The sequence below is a fragment of the Schistocerca nitens genome, chromosome 4 (assembly GCF_023898315.1).
Source record: "Schistocerca nitens isolate TAMUIC-IGC-003100 chromosome 4, iqSchNite1.1, whole genome shotgun sequence".
Classification (NCBI taxonomy): Eukaryota; Metazoa; Arthropoda; class Insecta; order Orthoptera; family Acrididae; genus Schistocerca; species Schistocerca nitens.
In genome coordinates this window covers 489,992,288-490,017,050 of record NC_064617.1, presented here as the reverse complement: position 1 = coordinate 490,017,050, position 24,763 = coordinate 489,992,288, and the positions used below count along the sequence as shown (strand labels likewise).

General features: G+C 45.0%; 1 protein-coding gene across 2 annotated transcripts; it reads right to left on the bottom strand.

The window, feature by feature from the left end:
- Nucleotides 1–5,852: 5,852 nt before the first annotated feature.
- On the bottom strand, nt 5,853–24,497 carry LOC126251735 (uncharacterized). 2 transcript variants are annotated; one of them, XM_049952341.1, is made up of 4 exons: nt 24,056–24,497; nt 21,565–22,969; nt 21,051–21,125; nt 5,853–8,610 (listed from the first exon to the last, which is right to left on the bottom strand). In XM_049952341.1, the coding sequence occupies exons 1-4, from the start codon at nt 24,119–24,121 to the stop codon at nt 7,907–7,909; spliced, it is 2,250 nt and encodes a 749-aa protein (XP_049808298.1). In that variant the 5' UTR covers nt 24,122–24,497; the 3' UTR covers nt 5,853–7,906. The 2 variants fall into 2 exon arrangements, with proteins under 2 accessions (XP_049808298.1, XP_049808299.1); XM_049952342.1 differs by lacking the exon at nt 21,051–21,125 and having other exon boundaries at nt 5,855–8,610.
- Between the last annotated feature and the right edge of the window lie 266 nt (nt 24,498–24,763).

The window sequence follows — 24,763 nt, the reverse complement described above, 5'->3', positions numbered from 1 at the left end:
GCTACCCACTTGGAAGCCCACCGAGGTACTGTTCGATCTGCAACACACTAGAAACGCGTTAACAAGTGCACCTGTGACGGGTGGGGGCTTTTTGATCACCTCTTATAGGATCGATCAGTTATCTGTCCCACTGTTATTCTGTCCACCACAGCATTTCTGTAAGCAATAGTCACACTTGCCTTCAGAACAATTCATGGATGTGTGTAGTCTTCAACGTGATCAAGTTCCATAACGATCAAAAATCGGACGTATCTGCATAACACTTTTTCGGTTTTTAACTGTATGAACTTAAAGTGTGGTGGCAGACAAGAATGAGGCACCGCGTAGATTCAGACAACAGTCAGGTTCATTTTTCCAATTTCATCGTGACTCTGAGAGACAATTTCGTGAGCCACCACCAGCAAATGTGCTGAACGGTTCAAAGCTCGCCAGACGTCCGATGTTGTACGAACCATAATAACCACTCGGCTGTCTATTTTAACAGTAATATAAAAAGTGAGTTTCCTTTACCGACAGTTGAGATACTGTTCGATGAACGTGTTTTTTCCATCATGAACTCTGGTCAGATGAAAAAAAATAATACCAAGAATGAAAGTTGAAACAATGAAGACCTTGCTCATTGTCAACGCATACTTTAACAGTATAGCAGTAATGCAGAGTGTTTAAAGAAAAGAAAATCCACTTCTTTGTGAAATACATAAAAACGAAAAGTGATGTTGAGACTGCAGTAGAATAACTATAAACAGTCATTTCTGATCATCTGAGTGCATGGTGCATAGGTAAACTATATCCATTAAATTTTATCATAACAATTTGTGCTTCATATTTTTCCTTGATTTGCTCAGGTTTTCTTCTAAACTTTTTAAACGCCACGTTTTTTTAATAGCCTACAAATGAAATGAACACACTATGTAAGTAACAAGAACTAGAAAATGGTCTGACACCACTTATTACTACACAGGCGTATCTCTGAAGCCAACAAGTGGCGTGGGTCCTAGAGCAACAGTTCAGAGTGCCGAGTTACTAAACTGGGTAAAATGGCTAATCACATTGGAAATTACACGCTGTACGTCCAAGTGCTTATGACAATCAGGTATGCTACCACATGATGACATTGATTACTTGTGTGCTGTGAGCTGTTGCGTGCGAAAAATTCGTATTTGGTTCATATAGGGAAAAAAAACTAATATAGTGTGGCCTGAGTGTTACAAGCTAAAAATACAGATTTGACTCAGCTCCTCAGTCAGAAACTTAGAAAATACTACGGATATGAACAGGGTATCGCAAAAAGTTGTGAAACAGACAGGAATCATACAAGATCCAGTCAGGTAAACTCATACTGCACAAAATGTTTCGCAATTGAAACTGCACATACTAAAAAGCGTGTTTGCAGTTAAAATGATTCAACAATGGATTTACGCAGGGTGCAGAAAAACCATTTTGCTGAAAGTGTAGAGCAAAAAGACAGCATAAATCGAAGGAATTTGAATATGGGAACTAGGGATCGCAGTTCAATATTAACGGTAGGGTAGACCGGGGGGGAGGACAAAAGTAACATTTTGCATACTGCATTTTTTTATTACCTCCCTATAAACTTTTGAAACAAAAGCAACTAATGTGTGTTCTCTGAAGTTTTCCTAACAAAAATGAATTTAGTTTCCACAAAATTACATATATTTGGTATTTGTAAAACTAATTTTAAGGCACCAGTGTACTTGTAACTTTGCTCCCCGGTAAAGGTAGGTTAGAAAGTGACATAATAAGTTAAGCTACATTTTATTACCACTTCCCTTTAGGACGACTGTGGCGGAAAGGCTTGACACATACAAGGCAGTAGCTATCATTGTCTTCCCATGATGATTCTTCAGGTTTTTTCAGCTTTCGCACTCTTGGCCGGCTGCTTTCTGAATTTAGCTCCTTTTCCGCTTTTTTCGCCTGGGGATGGGCCTATAGCTCTTCTTCTATAGCCAGTTTCTCTGGGGTGTAGGTCAAAATTGCTACTGGATCAGGATTAGATGTGCTCCCAACTTCAGATGGGTCACTAGAAATAGCTAATGATTCTGCTAAGGACATAGTTTGCTTTCCATAATTGGAAGCTTGTGCTGGGCGATCAGTGACAGGAGATAGTGCAAAATCGATTTAACTGAACGCATTCCTATTCAATGGTACTACGCCCGTGCAGTGAAACTCTGCTGCAATGTTTTTGGGAGTTACAGAAAGTGGAAGTGCTTCCCTTACAATTGAAGGGATGTCATAAATTGAAACAATCTTTCCCGGATATTCTTGATCCAGTTGTCAGCAAAAGCAGTCACCATCTTTTTAAATGGACCATAAACTGAACGGTCTAGAGGCTACATCCTGTGTGCACAGTGCGGTGCGAATGACAGCATAACAATCCCCTTGCTTTTGCAAGAATTCAGGCTTCTGACGGATATATAAGATTCGTGATTGTCGAGAAGCAGTAAACGCTTGTGCTCAGAGTTGGTTTAGCGCATTTTACGAAATGGTGGAAGAATAACAATAATTCTTCCTCTCGCTTCCAGCCACTCATTTCCTGCTTCAATGCAACCAATAGGACCGTCTCGAATAAAATGGTCATGATACCTCAAGCGAGGGAATACAAAGAGAGGTGGTGTACTGTTTCCCTGAGCGTTGATGGCAACAGCAACAGTGACAAGAGAGCCTCTTTCAGCCGACGTGATAGCCCCTTCCTGCTTTATTCCATTTTAGCAACAATCCTGTTTGGTTTCTGAACAGTGGTGACACCTGTCTCGTCCATATTCCAGAAGTCCATAGGCTCCAACTTATATTTCTCCATAACGCTAGCCAGGTTGTTGAAAAAGGCATTCACATTTGTTGGATTAAAGCTCGTTGCTCGAGCAAGACTTGTGGGCTGAGACGACCGAATAGACAACTGGGGGTTCCTCTTCATGAATGCTGAAAACCAGTCTGGACCAGCAGTTTGATTGACCACCAAAGTTGATGGAATTGGTATATTGTTTGTCATTGCCAGTTCGTGAGCTAATTTACGGATATCCTTAGGGCAAAGTCCGTAAAATATCTCCGACCCTTTAATCACGTATTCAGTTATAATTTTTGCTTGTTCACCAGAGAATACTCGTTTTATACTTCTACATCCAAGACGAGGTTTTGGTGAGCTATCATTCATACTCTTTTTTTTTTAATACACCGATGCAATGTCACATGACATACATTGTGTTTCTTTGCTGCTGCTCTAGTACTTACAATTTGCAACATCATCTGCCGCAGTTTGATATACAGTAGTAGGAGTTAGTGCTCTTGTAGTCTTCCTAAACAGTGTTCGTGGCATAATTCCCTGTAACGAAATAACTAAGTAAATAACGAGTTTGTTCAGCAAGACACTGCTACTCCTAACAGTATCATACCTAATTTACTGTTCGCCAACGAAAAAAAAGAAGAAAAAAACGGGGGACCTGCAGATAATAATACTTTTTCAGTAACGGGGACGAAATAAACATTTACTTTCGTCCCCGACCACGCTTTTCTGTTTAATTCGTATTTTAGACACACTATACAAGTTGATAATGATGGCATAAAACTGAAAGTTTCACATAGTTAAATTATTACAGTAGACTTACGCTTACAGCGTAATGCCACCTTTACCACAAAACAGAAAATTGAGAAAACTTACGTGAGACACTGAAAAGACGGTTTACTGCGCCACACTCAACAAATTCTCCAATACTGGCCAACAATTGATAGGTAGTTGGTAAACGTGAAGGGAATACATTGTTTGAATCACGTGATTTTCAGAGCTACATGCGAAGTTAGGAGAAGGATGTTACTTTCACACTCTGCTACTTTTGTCCCCAGTCTCCCCTGCTATGCAAGCGTGAAGATAGTGGTCGGTTTGAAAATTTGCTACGACATACTTACGTTAATTAAGTGGTGACGAGTCTGTATATGTAAGTACACTCATTTTTCGTTTACTTTGACCTTTTTAGGACTTGATTGTTTTTCATTTTTAAAGAAATGCTGTGTGGATCAGCTAAGTACAATACACTTAACTTTTTCATGTTCGAATACTGACAGCTGACTATCCCAAATATTTTGTTTTACATATACTTTTTCTGTAAATTACATTTCATTTTGAGTGAAGATAGATTTCAATTACTTTCCTGTAGCGCCGAAAATATTCAAATGCGACCCCAGTTCCTATACTGAAACTCCTTTGTGTTTGTCCAATCTTTCAGTCATTTTTTACACCTTGTAAACAAACTTTGTCGCAATATACAAGTTATTGTGTTGCTGTAATTTGTTCAAGATATATGATTGTGAATTTATAGGAAGCTGTATCCATTAAATTAAGTTTTCCTTTATTAAAAAAACTGGCAACCTGCCAAAATGCTGAAAGAACAAGTGATTTGAGTGAACTATTGTGTCTATTAAGTTTCAGGCAATGTTGAGCCACAACCATCCATGAAGCATTGTCACATTGTTACTTGCACTACCTGCAGCTGCAGCATAACAAGACTGCACTGCAATAACCTTACCACTGTGATGTTCATATTCACCTGGTGATGAATTTAAGAAGGCAGGCATCATACAGGTTATATGGGCTGCTAATATTTTGTAATCTGATTACACTCAAATTGCTCGAACAATATACAGTAATACAGTCACCTAATTCCCTATCAACCTAATCCTTTGGCCATGGGATCACATTCCTTATTCAAGAATGGTGTTCTAGATGCACTGAAGAAAACTGCCACTTCCCTGAAGGTCAAGTGTGAGGATGTTATTTGAAACCTCCATTCACCATATCCACAGTTCTCTACCATACAAGATATTTATGACATTTTTGAACAAGCCTTCCTGGTAAATGTGTACTAGTCTTCATGATGTACAGCTGAATGTTAGATCAGAATTATACCTCTTCCCTTCTTTCTTTATGTCAGCTATAAACTGAATACTTTGCACAAAATTTGTGAGTGTGGAAGTCAGGATGTTTGTTGTAAAATGTGTGAAGCAATCCTGTTAAATTCTTGTAATTTGTGCAGTGAATCAAATAAATGTCAACCACATGTAAGCTTTTCCTTAATATTGAAATTCAGTCACGAGGCTCTTCATGAATTCAGCCAGCTACTCTTACAAGAATGACCCTCAATTGGTTTTGATATTTTTTTTTATTTGGTAACTTCCTCCTATAGATGTTTTTGATTAATGTATTCAACAAAATGTTCTAGCACATTGACTGATGCACAATTTAATTAAAGGGCCAATTAACCATCATTGCAAATGTGATGCCTGCAGCTACTACTTGTCCAATTTGCCTTGCAGATAGATACCAGGTGGTTTCAATTGTATTTAATATCTAACACATCTGTAATAATTTTGTCAGCCATATTCAAAGTGATGAAAACACAAGCTACTGTCTAATACACTAACCTCCTCCTACTCTGTTAAGTTCCATCAATAATTTTTAGTTGAATTCAATGTTTTGTACACAATAAGAGAAGATTAAATTGCCACAGCAACATTTGATGTTACTAGTTCAAATAAATGAATTATGCATTGCTCAGTGTCATCAATTCCAGCTACATGTCTTGTGATTGCATGGAATATCAGACTTCCTTCAAATATTTTGATTCTGTGAATAGCACTGATTTGATTAATTTTGTGAGTTTCTCTTTCCATGGATTTATCAGTGTTATGCAACAAAAGTTTATGAGCAGGTTCAAATTAATTAAATGTGTGTTACCGATTTGATAATTTGTGTGATTTAGAAAGGATACCACCAGTCAAATGTTTTTGTGATTAATATATTAAACACAAAGGAACTACAACCAAGCTTTAAGACAAATACTTTTAAGGAATCAATTCAATTCAACATTTCTAATAAAAAGTATTTAAGTACAAATGTAAGAACATTAAGTACTATTTGAAAGTATGATACATAATGCACCTCTAAATCATTTACAAAGTGACCACAATTACAAAAATTTATAATAAATCCAATTTTGTTAATTTCCATGTACTGACAACTAAGCAGAAACAGTTAGCTCAATCAGAAATCAATGTTAGATATAATTTAAGTCCTCATATAAGTTGATTTTTAGGAGAAAAATGAAAACTTCTCATGTCACAGGAGATACCAGCTTATTGCCACATCATAATCCGAAACTCATTAAATGTGCAGATACAAATTACACCTTTAAAAACACTCATTAACTCTGCCACTGGTACAAAATACAAATAAAATTAAGGCACGCACGGATAATCCTTAACTACAGCTCTAACGTCTTCCTGTAAACTACAATAAAAATACTGAACAACGTATGAATTTGTATCAAATATTACTCGACATCAGGATTAACTAATGGCATCTCAAGCTTTGATGCTTACTCTCTGAAGCATTGACAATAAATTTGGAAAATTCCTGCCTGGTGGATGTTGTAGCACCTATGCACTTCCTAACAAATATATAAAAGGATTTTCAATCTGCACTGTAAGATTCAAACTATAGGGGAAGAGTTGTGTTTCCAATTTGTGCATTCAAAAGAAAAAAAAATCAAAAAGTATCTACTTCACAAACATAACAAGTCTGTGTTTTATATTTACTTTAAAAATCTTCATTTTATAAACAAAATATAAAAATCTTATCAGACATCATAGCAAGACACTATTATCATATGCCAAATATGAAAAATTTTAATGGTAACACGTACGATAAGCAGTAAGTTTACCCAATCAGTAAAGTATACAACTAGCTGTCTAAACTGCTTACAAAATTCCACAAGTACTACAAAATTACGAAAAACTTTATCAACAAGAACAAAATAACAGGGATGAAAGCCCTAGCAACTGCACACATCACACAGTAACAATCTTTTAATATGAATATCAGGTACAACCCTACCTTGACATGTACTAGTTTATGTAACATATATCAATCTACAAAAAATTACAATATGTGTAGAATACAAAGCCTATCCTCTACAGAGCTAAAATTAATTGCATTGATAAACAGAAAAGAACTAAAGCTGAAGAGAAGCTTTTAGTCTTTCTTACAACCCAAACATTAAACAGTCTCAAAGGCACTCAATGAATGCTAGGTTTGTACAAAGGAAACTACAGCTATACACTACTCCTATGAGAAATGGAAACTGAGCAAAAAGGCTTTGGCATTTAGCATGTTACAGGCTAATTAGTGTACTCCAGTAGTACGAAGAAGGAAAAGGGCACTGATTTTATGTTAAACAGTCATCTGAACACGATCACTTCTGCTAAGCTCTGTGCACTTACAAAGTGTTTATGGCCATGAGGTAAGTTACACGAGTGAGGATCAACACTCTAAACTAGGAATGAAAAAAGGAAATTAAGAAGTTCTCATTCATCCTCACTACAGAACGCAGTTAATCAGCCCACAGAACCCGATACCTCTCTCTCGCAATTATATGTACACACATTGATAATAAATTTACATTGTATTTTACACCGAACTAACGTAAATGCCAAACGGTATCCGATCTTACACTACGCATTCCCATCTCACGTGGGAAACTACGAAGCAGCAAGAGAGTCCTTTCGGAGTAAGCATGCAGAACAAAGTCCGTGTGCTATTTCGGCACAAAGTTTTAATAGAAGCCAACCCTAATGTCGCATAAAAAAAATAACTGCTATCTGACAAGCCTTTTTTTAATATTCCGAGCGAATGCAGTTATTACCAAGTGGCCACAATCCACAAAAATCTAGCCGTCTCGGGACCTGCGCGTCGGTCCTAACCACAAGCGTGCAGCGTCAGTGACTCCGAAGCCCGTAGCACCGATTCGTGTCGAGTGCTACAAATCAGATACCCCACAGCTGCGAGTCTGTACTGAAGTTATTAAAATTACAGTGTCCCTCACAGGCCGACGCGGCGAGATTAAAACCCGCCGTACTCCCGGTAGTCTTCGTCCACTTCTACAGGCTCGGGTTTTATCTCCTCGACGGTGAAGTAGTCGTTGCCGAAGCAGCTGTCCTGCTCGTCCCGCATCCTGATGAGGGCCAGCTCGGTCCTCAGCGACGACAGCGTCCGCTGCAGGCCGGTCTGCTGGGAGCGCAGAGAGCGCAGCTCCACCTCCTGGCTGTCGATGGTAGCCGCCATCTCGCGGCAGAACTTGGCCGCCTCGCGCAGGATGACCACCTTGGCGGCGCGCTTGTTGTTCTCGGTGGCGGGCACGACGGTCCGCAGGCGCTCCACCAGGTTGCGCAGGTCTATGCGGCGCTGGCGCTCCATGCTGTTGTGCATGGAGCGCTTCTCGCACGGGTCGGGCTCCTCGTCCGCGTTGGCCCTCCGGCGGCCCCTGCCGGCGCCGAACGCCTTCCCCTTGCCCTTGCCGCGGCCCAGCACCAGCGGCGCCGTCGCGTTGCGCGCACGCTTCACAGAGCTGCTGCTCCTGCCGGTCGTCGGCGCCGCCTGCCGCTTCCTGGAGGCCGAGGACGAGTCCGCCGCGTCGGGGCGGCTCTGGCGGTGGATGGCCGTGGCCACCTTCATCTGGATCTGGCGCCGGTCGCGCGCGCTCGGGTTGTTGGGAAGTCGCGCGGTCCCCTTGTCGCCGCCCAGCGACACCACGTCGATCTCCTCCTCTGTAAAAGACAAGGCGTACGCCGCTATCAACTGAATCCAAGGTCGTCACACTGCCGACACATTTTCAAGTCAACCACTTATGTAGGTACACTCTTAAGTTTCTTAGACAACAAAATTGTGTGGAGGTAACAGCGATTAATTTACTTATAATAAATTGTTCAAAGTGAGTCACAGGCGCATTATTTTGCCGCCAACCGGTTTCAACCCGCGATGGGGTCATCTTTAGGGCAATCTACACCATTTGGTCGCTCCACAATATTCTAAAAAAAAATCTCAGAAATGTGCGAGGAGCAGAGGAATCGAAATCCACCTGCCGACCGATGCCATAGCGAGGGAAGGCAATGTCGTCTATCATGCTCCAGAATGCCAGTTGCAGAGGGGCGCCAAATGCTCTCAGAGGCCAATAAAATTTTTATTATTGTAAATTCATTATATTGTATTACCATGTGTGTTTCTGGAAATGGGGGGGGGGTGGAGCAGTAAAGGATAGTGCCTCGGGCTGTTAGGTACTCCACTGCCACACCGACTCCCGGTATATAGGCACTCGAGTTCGAAGAGGAAACTGAGGTTAAGTTCCTATGGCACCAAACTGCTGAGCTCATCGGTCCCTAGGCACACACATTACCTTAACGTAAACTTACGCTAAGGAAAACACACACACACACACACACACACACACACACACACACACACAAGCCCCCCCCCCCCCCACACACACACACAAGCTCGAGGGAGGACTCAAATCTCAGACAGGGGGAGCCGCGAGAACCGTGGCAAGGCGCCTGAGACCACGCGTCATTTGGTTGAGGCGGCACGAGTGTAAGGATCCTTAATTTTGTTACGCATGCTTTCAATTTCGGCACAGCACGACAATCACTTTGTTACGGCTACAATATGCATAGGTACTGTATTGTTAGACTGCCTATGTTGTCAGCGGTCAGACGGAAAGCGTTAGCGAACTCGAGGATGCTGACCCCGACAAATTTCTTGACGATTCAGAACTAGGAGCCATAGTTCAGCACTTTGTGAACAAAGAGAATCAGTAGTCCACACTACATTGTCTGAGAATGGGCCGAAGAATTCCAAATAAATATGAGAGTTACTCTCTGCAAACACATACCGTACGCACTGTCTAGTAATTTTAATTTGTCAGAAGACCGTGCATGATATCTAGGATGATTCCGTGATGATGCAAACTGTGAACGCTAATGCACTAGGGTAGATGTATCAATTTCAGGTGAGGAAGGCTGGTGCAGAAACGACCGAGTAGAAAGTTTTAAGCGATAATCTTTCTGAACCACTGGCACTGGACCTCTTCTACTGCAAGCTCTTTGCTTTCCCTAATGTGGGACGAGGTAGTATGGACGACAACCAGAAACAATTGGCCAGTGAAGTCGTGCTCTGACGCGCATACTTTGCGAGCTCTAAGGTTCGTTTGAGCAGTTACCAGAATGCGCCAGACAACAGGCTGTACTGCACGTGCGCAGCTACGATGACGTAGGCAGCCCGTGCTTGGTGCTTGCTCTGCTCATACGCTTTTCGTTGTATTTCTGGTGGGGCATCACGTGACCATGTGTAGCCGTGCCGCCCGTGCGGCATGTTGTTGAGAGGATATACTGAATTGTACTTACAGCAGTTGTTTTATCATATCCCACACAGATAAAGGATGCAAATAAGGAAGCAGTTCTTGGCTTTTGAGTCATTTCAAAATTAGACTCCACAGCTCGAAGTACCATAAAATTTGACAGATTTTTCTTTTAATTCGTGCTCTGCAATGTTATGTAGCATTTCCAACACGTTTACATCTACACATCACTGCACAAAGCTACTAGGATGGAATACAAATTACTTGCAACAAAAAAGAGTTTCTTGTGTAGCTTACACCGGAATGAAGGACAAATTTCATGACTATTTCAAAATGTGAAAAAATTAACATGGTTGTCTATGAGGCAAAGAAACTGTACAGCTGACAGTTTATATTCTACTCTAGGAATAAATATGAAGCCATGTGGGGAGTTAAAACGATAAAACATGGTATGCTGCCAGTCTAAAATTTAGCATAGAACGGCATTCTATAAATTTAAGACGTAAACACAAATTAAGAAATAACTTCAGGCCCAGAGGAAGTCCGAGACAAGTGCCTTGTGATCGAAAAACACTTTCACAGAAGGCAGATATATAAAATTCTGCTACAGCTGTCATTATATTTTAAACAAAATATTTAGTTCAAAACCACTGACCAAATTTGTCTACTTAGCTTCAAGTCAATGTTTACGTATGTTCGTACGTATATAGCATTAAGAGATCTTACAGTGTCATACAAGGAACAGGACATCAGAGACTACTCCAGCAGCAACGGAATTCCATAAACCATACTAAATGCTTCATTCCGCTCTAATTGCACATTTCTATGTCCAGATGCACGCGGAAGTTCCTGATATTCAGCTTTTCATGTGGTTCTCGTGATACAAATTTTCTTAGAGGTCCAGTACTGTATTCTCATATTTGGTTCTTTATTATGGTATAACGTCATTCGTCCCAGAAAATGAAAATTTGCACTTTAAATTGAACGAGGTTGAAAGTAGCCAATAGCGCGGAATGAAACACTTCGTTTCGTTTCAAATAAACTAACTGCCTCAGCGAAAAAAAAAAAATTAACTGAAGCAAATTTCTCTATAAAACAGACAGATATAGCTTCATTAAGACATTAATGGTTGATTACTAATAACCTGGAAATAATATAAAATCAGAAAATTGAAACTACTAACTTATTTTGGTTTTTCATGGTTCTGAGAATGTATATTAATTCACTTGATGGCTCCCGGCCACAGAAATCTGTTTTGTTTTCATGTGACGTGGGAGCTGTAAACGAAGACACGGCCACGGGTCACGTGAGGAAGGACCCCCCACTACAACTCAGCTTGCTCTGCGCATGCGCGAATCTGGCAGCTTGGGCGCGCCAGGAAAATTTTTCCGGGTAGCTTCTGGCTACTTGCTGCTACTGCTCGTACACCAAACACGCTCCAAGTAGCCAGAAGCGGGAGTAAGGCGCTGCTCATACGCGAATTCAGCTCTGCGCATGCGCACGAGCCCGCTGGCAACTGCTCATACGAACCTATGAGCACCTGAACAGTATAAGGTGCGTGTTTCACAGTGACAAAATTGCAGATAGCTTTTACGATACACACTAAGATCCCACTTTCATTCGGCGATTTTCCTCTTACTGTGGTTCACACTGCCACCTCTCAAAATGTGGAAAGCAAAGACCTTGCAGTAATAAGGTGTCCACTGTCAGAGGTAACGATTATCGCTTGTATCTTTCGACTCCGTCGTTTCCGGACCAGGGGACCCTTACCTGCAATGATACATTTACTCTTAAGGCATTTCTGGAAGTATGCACCACACAATTCTCTGCTAGCTAAAGCAGGCTGCAATTAGCACTGAAAATCGGTCAATGCCTTTGAATTTCAATGGATACCAGCCACCTCGTTGCTTGTCCGATTACAGTGCACATACAGTAATGGGGTGAAGTTGAGATCTTTTCCTGATTGGACATCCCAACATCTCCGCTCATTTGTTCCTGATTTATAACTTTCTTTTGAAATACGAATATAGTCTTCATCTATACTGGATACTTCAAGCCAGCCACCCTGTAAGTGGGGCGTAACAGGGCTAGATGCGTTTGTCCTGGTGAGTTATGCATGCTCTCGACCGCTGTAGACCCTGATGTAACAATTATTAGAGACGAAACACGCAGCCTCATCTCGTGCAGCCATAGTAGACTTGAAGGCCCGCGCTCTTCCGGAGAGGGAGGTAGGTGGGAGGGCGGGGGGTTAGAGAGAGAGAGAGAGAGAGAGAGAGAGAGAGAGAGAGAGAGAGAGAGAGCGGCAGCGGGGCGTGGCCGGCGGCGACTGCGGCAGTGTCGGCTGCTGCTCCAGACGGATCGATACGGCCACTGCCCGCCGTCTGGCACACATTCCGGCCGCTGCGACACCACACCGCCTCGCCACTGCTCCCTCTGCTTCAAGGGACAGCACCCTAAGTCCACTCGACACCCCGTATCGTCGCCTACACTAAATAGGCTGCGAGCAAAACAAATCCCGTCCTTTCCCATTCGGCAAGCCTTCCAATGTGTAATAGCTTTGTTTAGAGGCTACTGTACGAAACCTGGCGGTGAACAAGGTCGGACCTTTTAATTCTAGTCACTACCTACAGATCCGGACACCCCTCAGGCTTGAGTACGACTGCTGCGACAGGTAAACTACAAGCCGTGAAACTTTAATCGCTCGATATTTGATTACGCTATTCCAAATGTTTGGGCAAGCATTAACCCTGCGAACTCCCCAGTAGTTCCAAACAACTTCGAGGAAGTTGTGAGTGCAATATTTCCTTTCTTCTTACGTACATTCGCCAGTCATGATAGACATGGTAAGTTATGCGCTACAGAATCACACAACAGGCGGGGCTATTTTATGGCTTTTAAACGACGTGGAACGATACTGTCACGCAAAGATTTCAGTGTGACCTTGACAACGAAACGTACCTGCACACAAACGAAAACATTACGTAAATCTGCTTTTCTATTCTTGCGCCGTTTTCTACCCTGCTACGAGCCAAATACGATGAACCGGAAGACGAGTTAATTAACAACCCAGACGGTGAGACAAAAGTCAAAATCGGGACCAAGAACGGGCGTGGTGGTGTGGCGTGCGCGCGGCTTTAAAGACGCCGTCAAATTTCTGCGAACTGGCCGCAGCGCGCGCCATTGCTACGCAGCCGGCGGAGGGGCCGGATTAAAGGGGATGTTCCTCCCGGCGGAGTGCGGGGGCGGCGCCGGCCGCAGCCTCAGACAGGGCCACCCCTGCCACGCCCAGCTGCCGCCACGCCCCGAGAGCCGATACACTCGCAGCCCACGCCGGCGATTAGCACGGAGCTATAGTGGAATAACCACTTACGTAGGTTTAAGAATAACTCACCCGTCGTGCACCTAATTATTACAAATACAGCTTAATTGACAGAATGCGAAGGCGAAAAAGCGGATGGTACAAGAATTCTGAGCAGGGTAGTGGGAGTATTTTGTAAGCGACCAACTACTGCGATAATTATGTGAAGGTCAAGTATTGTGGGCGGTGCTTAATCCTCAACCATGACAAGCAGATTAGCGAACAAACCTAGGATTGGTGTGGTACACTTACAGCCAGCAGGCCTTCAAACTAAAAGACACTGGGCACTTAACAGAATCTCTGAACGTACATTGTTGTTGTTGTTGTTGTTGTTGTTGTTTTCAGTCCTGAGACTGGTTTGATGCAGCTCTCCATTATCTTGTGGATTATTTAGCAACTTTTGTTATACAGGGTGCGTCTCCTGAGCGTCGCCGGCCGCATTTTTTCCTGTTTTTTCAGGAGACATTTGCAATTTCGGTTGTGCATCGTGAAGCAGGAGTCAGACCAAACAAACAATGCTGATGTCTTTCATAAGCGGCGTCCAAAGTCAACTGAACGCTGTTTAGATTCCCGTGACAGGTAAAATGGATTTAAAATCTGAATTTCAAACCCATTTGATAGAGCGGTACGAAATTGGTCTACTGCGAATTTGTTTTGTCGTCGTGTATTTAGATGGACAGTAAAACGCTTAACACGCCAGTACGCCTGCAGTGGCAGCACTGCCCTGCGCCGACTTCTACCACGAAGCTGCTCGACTGACGTGTTTTACGGTCCCGTTTTCTACGTACGATGACACAAATATAGTATTAGACTAATTTGGGAGCGCTCTACAGAATGGGCATGTGAAATTCTGATTAAAAAAACTGCTTGTAATGGGAAACAAATCGATGCTTTCTGTTGGCACTGGGCGTCGCATGAAAGATGTGACGGGCAGTAATTGTTTGGACTGACTGCAGCTACAGGATCCTGAAACGAAACTACAAATATCTCCCGAAACACCGCAGAAGAGACTAAACGACTCTTAGAGACACCCGCTACATATAACAGTGGCAACACCAGCTGGAGCGCTGGTTGAGCCTTAAGGTTCGGTTCTGTCTCGTTTGACACCGATTTCTGTCGTCCAGCCTTCTATCTTGGGATTTTTCGTTGTGGGTATTAGGCCGTGCTCTAAGCCATATTTCAGTTTTGAACATCACTGTCTCTAAATGACTCACACATTCTTCATAATTGATGCCTCTAGTACTTAAAAAAATGGTTCAAATGGCTCTCAGCACTATGGGGCTTAGCATCTGAGGTCATCAGTCCCCTAGAACTTAGAACTACTTAAACCTAACTAACCTCAGGACATCACACACATCCATGCCCGAGGCAGGATTCGAGCCTGCGACCGTAGCAGTCGCGCGGTTCCGGACTGGAGCGCCTAGAACCGCTCGGCCACCGAGACCGGCCTCTACCACTAGGAGAAGGATCTTCTCAGACGCTTTAGGCTACATCCATAACGAAAAATCACGAAGTTGAAAGGCTGGACCGCAGAAACCGAGGAGGCCAAGAACCTGCGACCACACCCAGCGCTCCAGCCGCTGACTGGACTAATCTCCGCGGCACGCAGGCGGGGCTGCCAACGGAGCTCGCTTGTCACGCGCTTTCGTTCCGTAAGCATGTTGCTCAAGCCGTCAGAAGTTTTCCGCTGACCCGAACAACTTTTTCGGGGGACCAGCACTACCAGTAGCGGAGAAACAGGGCCGGCGTGTGTCCGCGTGCGCGTGTGCGGTCAAGGAAGCCCCAATACCGTGTCAAGGAAGACGAAGCTAGCTGAAAATCTGACGAGAGCAGCCGTTCACCTGATATGCTAATCCTTTTCCGACCAAGACGTGGTAGCTACATTTACGTAAGCAGAAGAATGTCTTACGTGGTAATAGATTTTCGATAAAGGTGCAACCACTGACAATCAGTGAACGGATTTGACAGTTACGCCCACATAAGAACTGCAGGGTGCATTATCTACTATATTAAGCCGGAATGTACACAGACCAGGACTGTATAGAACATGTTATGAAACACGTCGAATGAAGTAATTTCATCTGTTAATGCAGTATCTGTCCGACGAGCAGCATGAAGGCAAATTGCTAGAAGATGCCCACGACGCCACAATTCGTGGCACAGATGACTATTTGGCAGCAACATGTTGTCATACACTAGGTGAGTCAGGGGATAGTGATATGCACATTTATTCAGATGGTGGCAGTATCGCTCGGACAAGGGATGAAGGGCCAGTGCATTGACGCAGTTATCTGTACTCAGGTGATTCATGTGGAAAGGTTTGAGGCATGACGAGAATTAATACACTTACAACGCGGAATCTTAAGAGCTAGGCGCATAGTACATTCATTTCGGAAATGAGTATGGAATCGAATGTTCCGAGATTCACAGTGTGAAGAGTGTGCCGAGAATACAAAATCACACGGGCAAAGCAGTGGCCGACGGCCTTCACTTAACGACTGAGAGCAGCGACGTTTGCGTCAAGTTGTCAGCACTAATCGACAAGAAACACTGCATGAAATAAACGCAGAAATCAGTGTAGGAAGAACGCCGAACGTATCCATTAGGACAGTGTGGCGAAATTTGGCGTTAATGGGCTCTCGGAGAGAACGACCGACGCGCCTTCCTTTGCTAACAGCATGACATCGCCTGCAGCGCCTCTCCACGGCTCACGACACGGGCTGGTCCCTTCAATGGGAAACCGTGGCCTCGTCAGATGAATCCCGATTTCACTTGGTCAGTGCTGATAGACTCCGGAATAGGCGCAAACCCCAGAAAGTCATGGACCCAGTTTCACATCAAGGCACTGTGCAAGCTGGTGGTGGATCCATGACGGTGTGAGCTGTTTACATGGAATTGACTGGGTCCTCTGGATGTCTGGCCCCTTGGAGACCATTTGCAGCCATAAATTGACGCCATGTTCCCACACAATGGTGAAATTTTTATAGTTTACATTGCGCCAAGTCTTTGGGCCACAATTGTTCGCGATTGGATTGAACATTCTGGACAATTCGAGTGAATTATTTGGCTACCTATATGGCCCGACACGAATCTATCATTTATGACACAGTCGAGGGGTTAGTTCCTGCACACAATCCTCCACCGGCAACACGCAAATACGGACGGCTACAGAGGCTGCATGGCTCAGAGGACTTCCACCGACTTCAGTCCATGAGACGTCGAGTTGCTGCAGAAAAGGAGGTCCGAAAAGACAGCAGTAGGCATCCAATGACTTGTCACAGTGTAAAACGGACTGAACAAATTGCTTTTAGCTCATAGTGCGGGCCTTACTTTTACCTATACAGTTACCAACATGAAGGAAAAACCGTGGAAGATGGCCTCGATCCTCAAATTAGTGTCTTAGCTGACTACTTTGCTGTCACTTTATGTTAACATAGCGTCACAGAAGGCGAACAAAATTATCCCAGACCCACTTTCTTCCGTGAAGCAATAGCATGAAGCACGATTCCAAACAATTGAACTAGGTTTAGCGGTCAAGTTATACAAAGAATTACGATGAAAGCAGATGTGCGAGTCATATAATCAGCACACATCGTGGCACCCAAGTTGACCTTGACCCGAATAGTAACTACCAATGTCTGTGGTCGCTACGGAAACTAAAGAACCAGAGAGAGAGAGAGAGAGAAACTATGTGACTGGAATGCACCACGCACCTTCACTGCGTATTCTTCATGTTAGTTATCAACCCACTGCGCGATCCTGAGGGAACGTAGTTGGGAGCCGGGATGGTCACAGAGTTTACTGTGAGGCGGGCTGACGGAAGAGGCAGGTGCGCCTCGCGACTCTGCAGGGGTCGGCGACCCCGTGCTCGCCGGCGCAAGGTCGCGGCCACTACGCCAGTAGCCGCGACGACGCCGCCGCTAAAATCGATGCCCGCCGGCGAGACACCCCCTTCCCCTCCCACCACCGAAATCCACTGTGCGACTACGTCTGCGCACGCTTCAGCCACACACCACGGAATCCCGTGCCGGCCCGCCGCCAACCAACTGACACGTGCACAGGCGAGCTATACGGAAATGCACCAAGCAATCTCCCCCCCCCCCCACACACACACAGTCAATCCCCGACGCCCGTGTAACATCAAAATTTAGTAGTGCATTGTTATACACAGCCGTATCGGTAGATTTTATTATGAAAGAAGATAGACTTCGGTCTAGGATTTGACCATCACCTGGGCGACAGAAACCTGTTACGTCCATTTAACATGATACACGTAGTGACAAACGCCTATGAGGTTGAATGGGCATACGAGGTCACGTATAAGCAGCTACTATCAAGTGAGAGAACAATGTACAACTGATAACTGTTACTCCACATGCACAGATGACATGGTTTTTGGGCACGATGATGGTCTAATCCTACACCAAAAATCAATCGTCTCCAATAAAACATACCGATACAGCTGTATATAGCGTAATACATTTCGTAACATCCATGAAAGCTATACATCACCACCAGCATATACTATTTGTCATAGAGTTATTTGACGGATGTTTCGAAAAAACTGCAACAGATTTGGTGAAAGTAACAGTGCAGATAGAATGGAGGCACTTGCTCCCCTCTCGATCTGGAGTATAGTTTTTACTCTTGTATTGAGTGGATATAGTAATATTTAGTTCACTTAAAATTGATATCCCGTGACATGTCTGACTTTAACAACTCGTTTGTATGGCTATTTCGGAGTCTCGGCAGCTTCCTTCTCGAAAAATTTGTGCGGACTCCCATGCTAGTACAACGTCAAGTTCTTTTCCAGTGTTATATAGGCCAATGGTAGCAGACTAAAAAACTATGACCAGCTGCACAGCCAATTCGTAAATTTAGATTCAACCTCTCCTGCAATGTCAATATTAAAGTATCTTTAAGTATTAACTGCCACATAATTTACTACACTGTAACAAACTGGCTGGTGCTATGAAGCTTACAAACAAAGCCAGAGCCAAACATCCTTTCACAATGACTTCTGTGCTATACCCTGTTCACTGCCAATACCCTGCCGTTATCATATTGACCACTGTCTGTTAGATATTCCAAGAGGCAACTATCAATATCATCCGCCTCTAGTCTAAAATGCGTGAAAGATGATGAAAACATTCGTTTGCAGGGTTCACAACGAACAGCAATGTGCCAAAGCCTAAGAGCTCCAAGCAGTCAAAGATGCGTTAAAAATAGTAAGGCATAACACATGTGTAGTACTGCGGAAAAGAGGAAGTCATGTAAGAGTTTTGTAGGATTTCCATCCTTCAAGATAGGATCTTTCACAGTGCGTAATACAGGACGAAATTCCATGGCTACAATACCTAAACCAAATTATTGGAAAGAAAAATCATGCACGAACTGTGTACGTAGCAGATGCCCAAAACATTGAAATTACTATTACGTTGGAGAAATACGTTGAAAGGAGACAAAATGAGAACTGAGAGCTCCAATCTAAACTACAACCACTGTGCGTTTTAAGAACAATTTGTAGACGTACCCAGTCAAAGAAGTAAAGCAATTAGTCGTATCTTTCTACGCCAAAACAATGTAACGTAAGTGACATACCCACCAACAACAGTAACGACGGGCATATCTGAAACTCACGTGTTACTGTAGCATAGTGTCTGACCAGATTCAAGCACTGACCGTCTTGCCTGGAATTCTTCTATGCCCACTAAGATCCGTATTACACTGTCATCGAATTTTTGCAGATCTTCTTGTAAGTTCCAGCTTTGAGAAAAAATGTAAAGCACTCTAGCAGAAATTCAGATCTCTTAGAGGTGGTATTGTACAGAAGATTTTGATAGATTTCAGAGTCGTGCGGGCCTAATACTAATAAATGCAGTAATTTCATCCGCCGACTGTTAACCGCCTTTCGGAATATGATACATCAATACAATCTCAAATGGCATTACATACTATTATTACTGTGTCTACATATCGACGCCAAAGTAACATTACCAAACGTAAAAATATAACCTAGTCGACTGAAAAAAAATCATGTATTTGGATCCTGGAGGGTTAATCTAAACATACAGAAAGATTTCCACAAATTACTGCAGCCAGTCGCCTATTGTAGTTCAATGTATTTATCTTTTTATTTACCATGACTGGTTTCCAACCGCCTGGCGACTGATCATCAGATCGAACATATTGCATGTATGGAGCGTTGCGGTGGTCGTGTAACTGTGGTAAGATGTGCTGCACTGCTTCGCTTTTCCATCTTGTCAAAGCCACACAAGCCCTCAGCCATGCTCCATACATGCAATAAATATGTATCATCTAATGATAAATCGCTAGCCGATAAGGAACTGGCAATGGTAAGTAAAAACTGAAAAGAAAATGAAGGATTACAAAAGGCGAATCGTTGCAATAATTTGTGAAAACCTTTATTCACTGCAATAGCAATGTTCTACATTCGTAACGGATGAAAGTTTCATACAAAAAGATTACTCTACTACGAAATGGCAAGGGTGAGGAGTAAACTAAAGCCGCTGACATGCTACGTAACTCTGGTGAGACCTGTCCGATAAGTGAGAAACAATTTTCGTGCATGCGTGTAGGCTAAGTGACCCATTGGCCTAGAGCCGTGACGTCAGCGCCAATCAGTGCGGCCAGCCGGGCGACATGACGCGGGCAGCCGCAAGCGTCAACACGAATGAATGAGGGGCCGGCCAGCGACCCACCCACATGGACACGTGCCCCGCCGTGGGGCGCCCCAAACATTCGCAACGTATCACGCCCAGTCACAACAGGCTGCACGTACTGCTTACTAACATAACGCACACCAACTACCCCTGTAACGTAACTAAGTACCGCACCTGCTACTAACTGGAACCACAAAGAACAATTGAATCGCTATCAGGGTAACAATGAGCAATGGCCAAGTTCTTTCAACAGCATCGTGCATGCCACAAGGGAAGCAAGCAGAGTTTAAGCTTTAAAGAGGCGGAACCGGTTTCTGAATTTAAACCCCCAAACCGGCGAGCCGTAGCGGCATCCGCGCAGCAGCGATGGAACGCGGGCAGACGCCCGCGAAGGGGAAGGGGAGCTGACTCGCGGGAGAAGGGGAGCCCGCCTTGGTGGGGAGGCCCCACCATGACGCGGCCCCGAAACCAGCATAAGCTATGACCGATCTCCCGCGCAATTTTCCCGCGCTTTTTCTCAGGGTCGTAAAACTTTCGGCCCTGAACTCGATGAGCCTGACGCTCGGCGGAACAATGAAAACTTACGCCCACCCCTCGTTAAATAACGATGGATGCCTTTAATTCACTGAATACGGTAAGATTTAATAATACCTGAGTAATTAGATCGTGCCACGAATTCAGTAATTCGGCAGTCAAACTTTAAAAGTGGGCGTAAACACAACAGAGTTCTGGAACGAGTAAAAGTAATCAACTCACCAGAGCTAACAAGCAACGACAGTTCTAGAACGAGTAAAAAAAAAAAATTCAACTCACCAGAATCCGAACTCGCGTAGCCTGAGGTTCGGTTATACAAATCGTTATCCCACTCTTCGGATTGTAATGGACGTCCTAATTCAATGAATGCAACAAGACACTAGTAAGTGAATGAATAAATTGAAGGCGGTAAAAAAAAAATCACGAATATGACAAACGCCGCTGTGGGCGTGAACATGAGAGGTCGAGGAATGTTCGGTATGAGTCGTAGGTTTTGACCAGTGACGCACAAACATGCGACGAACGACGGGAACAGTATCGCGGCTGACCATGATATTCGAGATTTTTTCAAAGTCTAAGCTATACATCTGTCACCACAACCGTATTTTTAGGATCACATTAACTGATTTCGCAAACTCACGACCAAACAAATTACGCACGAAGGAGTGACAACAGCAGACACTGACATTACGTCACTGGACAAAGACGACGACTCTTACCGAACACTTCTCTTGCCCCAACATCAGAGCTAATAAGCAATGACAGCTGAATTAGTAAAAGCAAGTCAACTCACCAGAATCCGAAGGAGTCTGCACGCCGAGGCCGTCTATCCGCACGTTGCTCTTGCTGAGATGGTAACTGTGATCACTAATGTAGGGCAAAACTGTCCGTGCAGGTCTCTCCTCCCTAATCACAGATTCCGGCGGAGATCTCAAGTTCTGATGTTCGTAATCCTCTTCCTCCTCTTCGTCCTCGTCATCATCATCGTCGTCTTCATCGCCGATTGTAGACTTCGGACTGCCACTGGAATCGCTCGGCGTCAGGTACACTGTCGACGAAGACGGGTCGCACATAGACGAGGTGAATATCGTGTCTATAGTATTGTGCCGGAAGACAGGTGCTTCGTCTTCAGATTCTGTTATAGACTGCGGGGTCTCCGGACGGCTCGATGTAACGGGCCCGTCCTCCGGACCCGTCAATCGACTTGCCTTGATCTCAACTGACGTCTCCGCAGGTGGAACCGGATCGCAGGTCGTCGTCGCCGGAGCCATCTGTTTGACAACAGCATGCGTTGCTGCGGCACCTGCCGCCGCCTGGACCTTCGTTCTCGCAGTGGGCAGCAACAGGCTTCGAGAGCTGGTCTTGACGACGTGTTGCTGTTGCTGTTTGGTGTTGAGGAGGCTGCGCATCGGCCGAGACTTCATGGCGGACGCGGCCGGCACAGTGGTGGATCGGTTGGCCAGCAGCAGGCTGTTGTCAGGGGTGACAGCCACGGCGGCGTCGGCGCCGCCGGGCCGCCTCGGAGTGTCCTCTTCCATCAGCTTCCGCCGCAGCTGCGCCGGGGTCAGCATCGGCAACGGACGGTAAGACAAGTCGTACTGCGGCAGACTCCACATAATATCGCGCTCTTCTTTGACGCCGTTCCGCTTCGACGACCTCTCTGCCGCGGGCTCGTAGTACGCCAGTTCAGCGTCCCAATCTATATGCGGGATGCGCTTCTGAAACTTCTTGGCGTATTCCTTCAAGTCCACCAGTGGATTCTCATCCCTCGCCACTTCCGTGGGGAACTCGAACTTCTTCCAAATGTTTTCGCCCGGGTGGCACGCCGCCTTGTCTGCGTACTTTATGGAACATAACGAGAACGGAGACAAGAAGGCCGGATACAATAGCGGATCGTCGTACTTGCAAGGCGTCGTGGGCTGAGATGACGCGCCGTCAGCCGTCTCGGCCGGCTGAGCTTCCGACTCTACATCCGCACACGGAGCCGCCGCTATCTCTTCGGCCACGAAATCCATCACGTCCTCCTCGATCAGGCCGCAGCCGCCATCCAGCAGTGTCACTCCCTCCTCCAACGCCTGCTCGAAAGATTCGCCTCCCAGTGCTGCGAGTAGGTCTTCGCTATCATCGTTCGCCCAGTCGGCGGAACAGTCGTCAATCAGAGCCATCAGATCCACCGGCAGGGTCTCCATTCCCGCATCCTGCAAGAGATGGGCAACCAAATAAAAACTTGTAAAATAGCGCGTCCGCATCAACTCACGCACACATACACACTTAGAAGAATGAATACGTGTGCAAGTTCGTGACTCAAGTAATGAGAAAAATTGAGTTGACAACAGTGTGTATCGACTGCTGCGTCAATACTGTTTACTAGCTACAATGTAGTGAACATACGCATTCCAAAATGAGGTGTTACTGCTTAACAGACGCACTATTGCATTGTGATATCGGAAGGTAATTGTGATTATGAATGCCGTCGACATTTAAGAGACACACACGCAACAGTATTACAACTCAAGCATATTTAAAACAGACGCCGGTGGTAAGCCTATTACGAAATTATGGTTAAGAATTGCTGATTTGACTGCCCAAATGAAAAGAGCAACTGCCCACATGAAAAGAGCAAGATTAAGTCCGGAGACTGACACGAGTATATATCGAACCCATTAGTAATGTTTAACATGTTTGCCGGGCCCACGATTATATGGGGATCATGCAGAGAACACTACTATATACACAACACTGACGTATCCGTGATGTGACATGTCCTTCCCGAGAAGAAAAGCTAATGGCAGAGTACTGAGAATGACCGCTTCGGTCGTGAAACTGATCAACAATAACATCCACATGTTACAGGTAGCAGCATCGTTACTATACAGAGCATTCCCTATGACTCTTCTACAGGTGTTCTGAAGTCAGATCCAGCACGAACTACATCCTAAACGTACGAACACCTGAGCAAGAGGAGTGAAACTCCCGAATCATCTCGCATAATTATCTACCTGCAAACTCGGAAAGACAAATCAGCGAGACAGGTAACATCCCAAATGTCGGACACAGCACGAATCTGATCACGTTCCGTGAATGGTAACGCATAATCTCCACAGTACAGCCGCGGGCAAGGCATATATTTGTGAGAAGACGGCAGAGGGAAGGCGACAGCATTCAGCCGCAGCCGGCCTGCGCGGGTTTGCCACGTCAAACGCGGCCCAGCCGCCAGCGACGCCGGCCGGCAAGCAGAGCGCGTTCGGCTTCCACACAACAGGTAGCAGCGCAGGCGCGCATACCTTGCCGACAGCGTCCTGCTCGTCCAGCGCGGGCACGTAGCTCATGGGCATATCCAAGGTGTTCATCTCGGCAGCGTCGTCGTAGCACACTATCGACAGTCACCAACGAGTCACTCGCCGCGAACAGTCACTGAAGAAACAGTCTCCGGTGACCACAGAACACTCGCTTTCAGTCTCAAGTCTCAGCAGTGTAACACTCGTACACACGAACTTTTCCGACGGCTGGTCGATACGCGAAGCATAACACAGCAAAATCTGAAACTAGCCAATTCGTCGCCAGCGACCGATGTAGTAAAATGCATCTCACGACGAACAGCGGCCGTACGACAGTTCTCTTGCGCCGGTAAATCCCCGCACTACGGTGGCTGTCCACAGACGCTCACACGGAACCCGAAATAGAACTGCGTCCAGCGTACAATGGAAACACTATCTCCGTCCAAGCGCCGGCACGACTGAGCCGTAGTAGTGTCTGCGCCGGAGAGAAGTTCACGGCCCCCACCACCACGCGCGCTCTCCCGCCAAATCCCCACCACCCGGCGCGCGCTGCCATTGGCTGGCGCGCCGTATCCTTCCGCGGCGCCGGGCACGGCGCTCGCTACCGTACTAGGACTGAAAATTTTCTTCAAAGAAGCATTGCGATGGCGAAAAAAGGCTTCTACATACGCACTACGCGCCGGTAAATAATTTCATTACTCGCAATGACTTTGT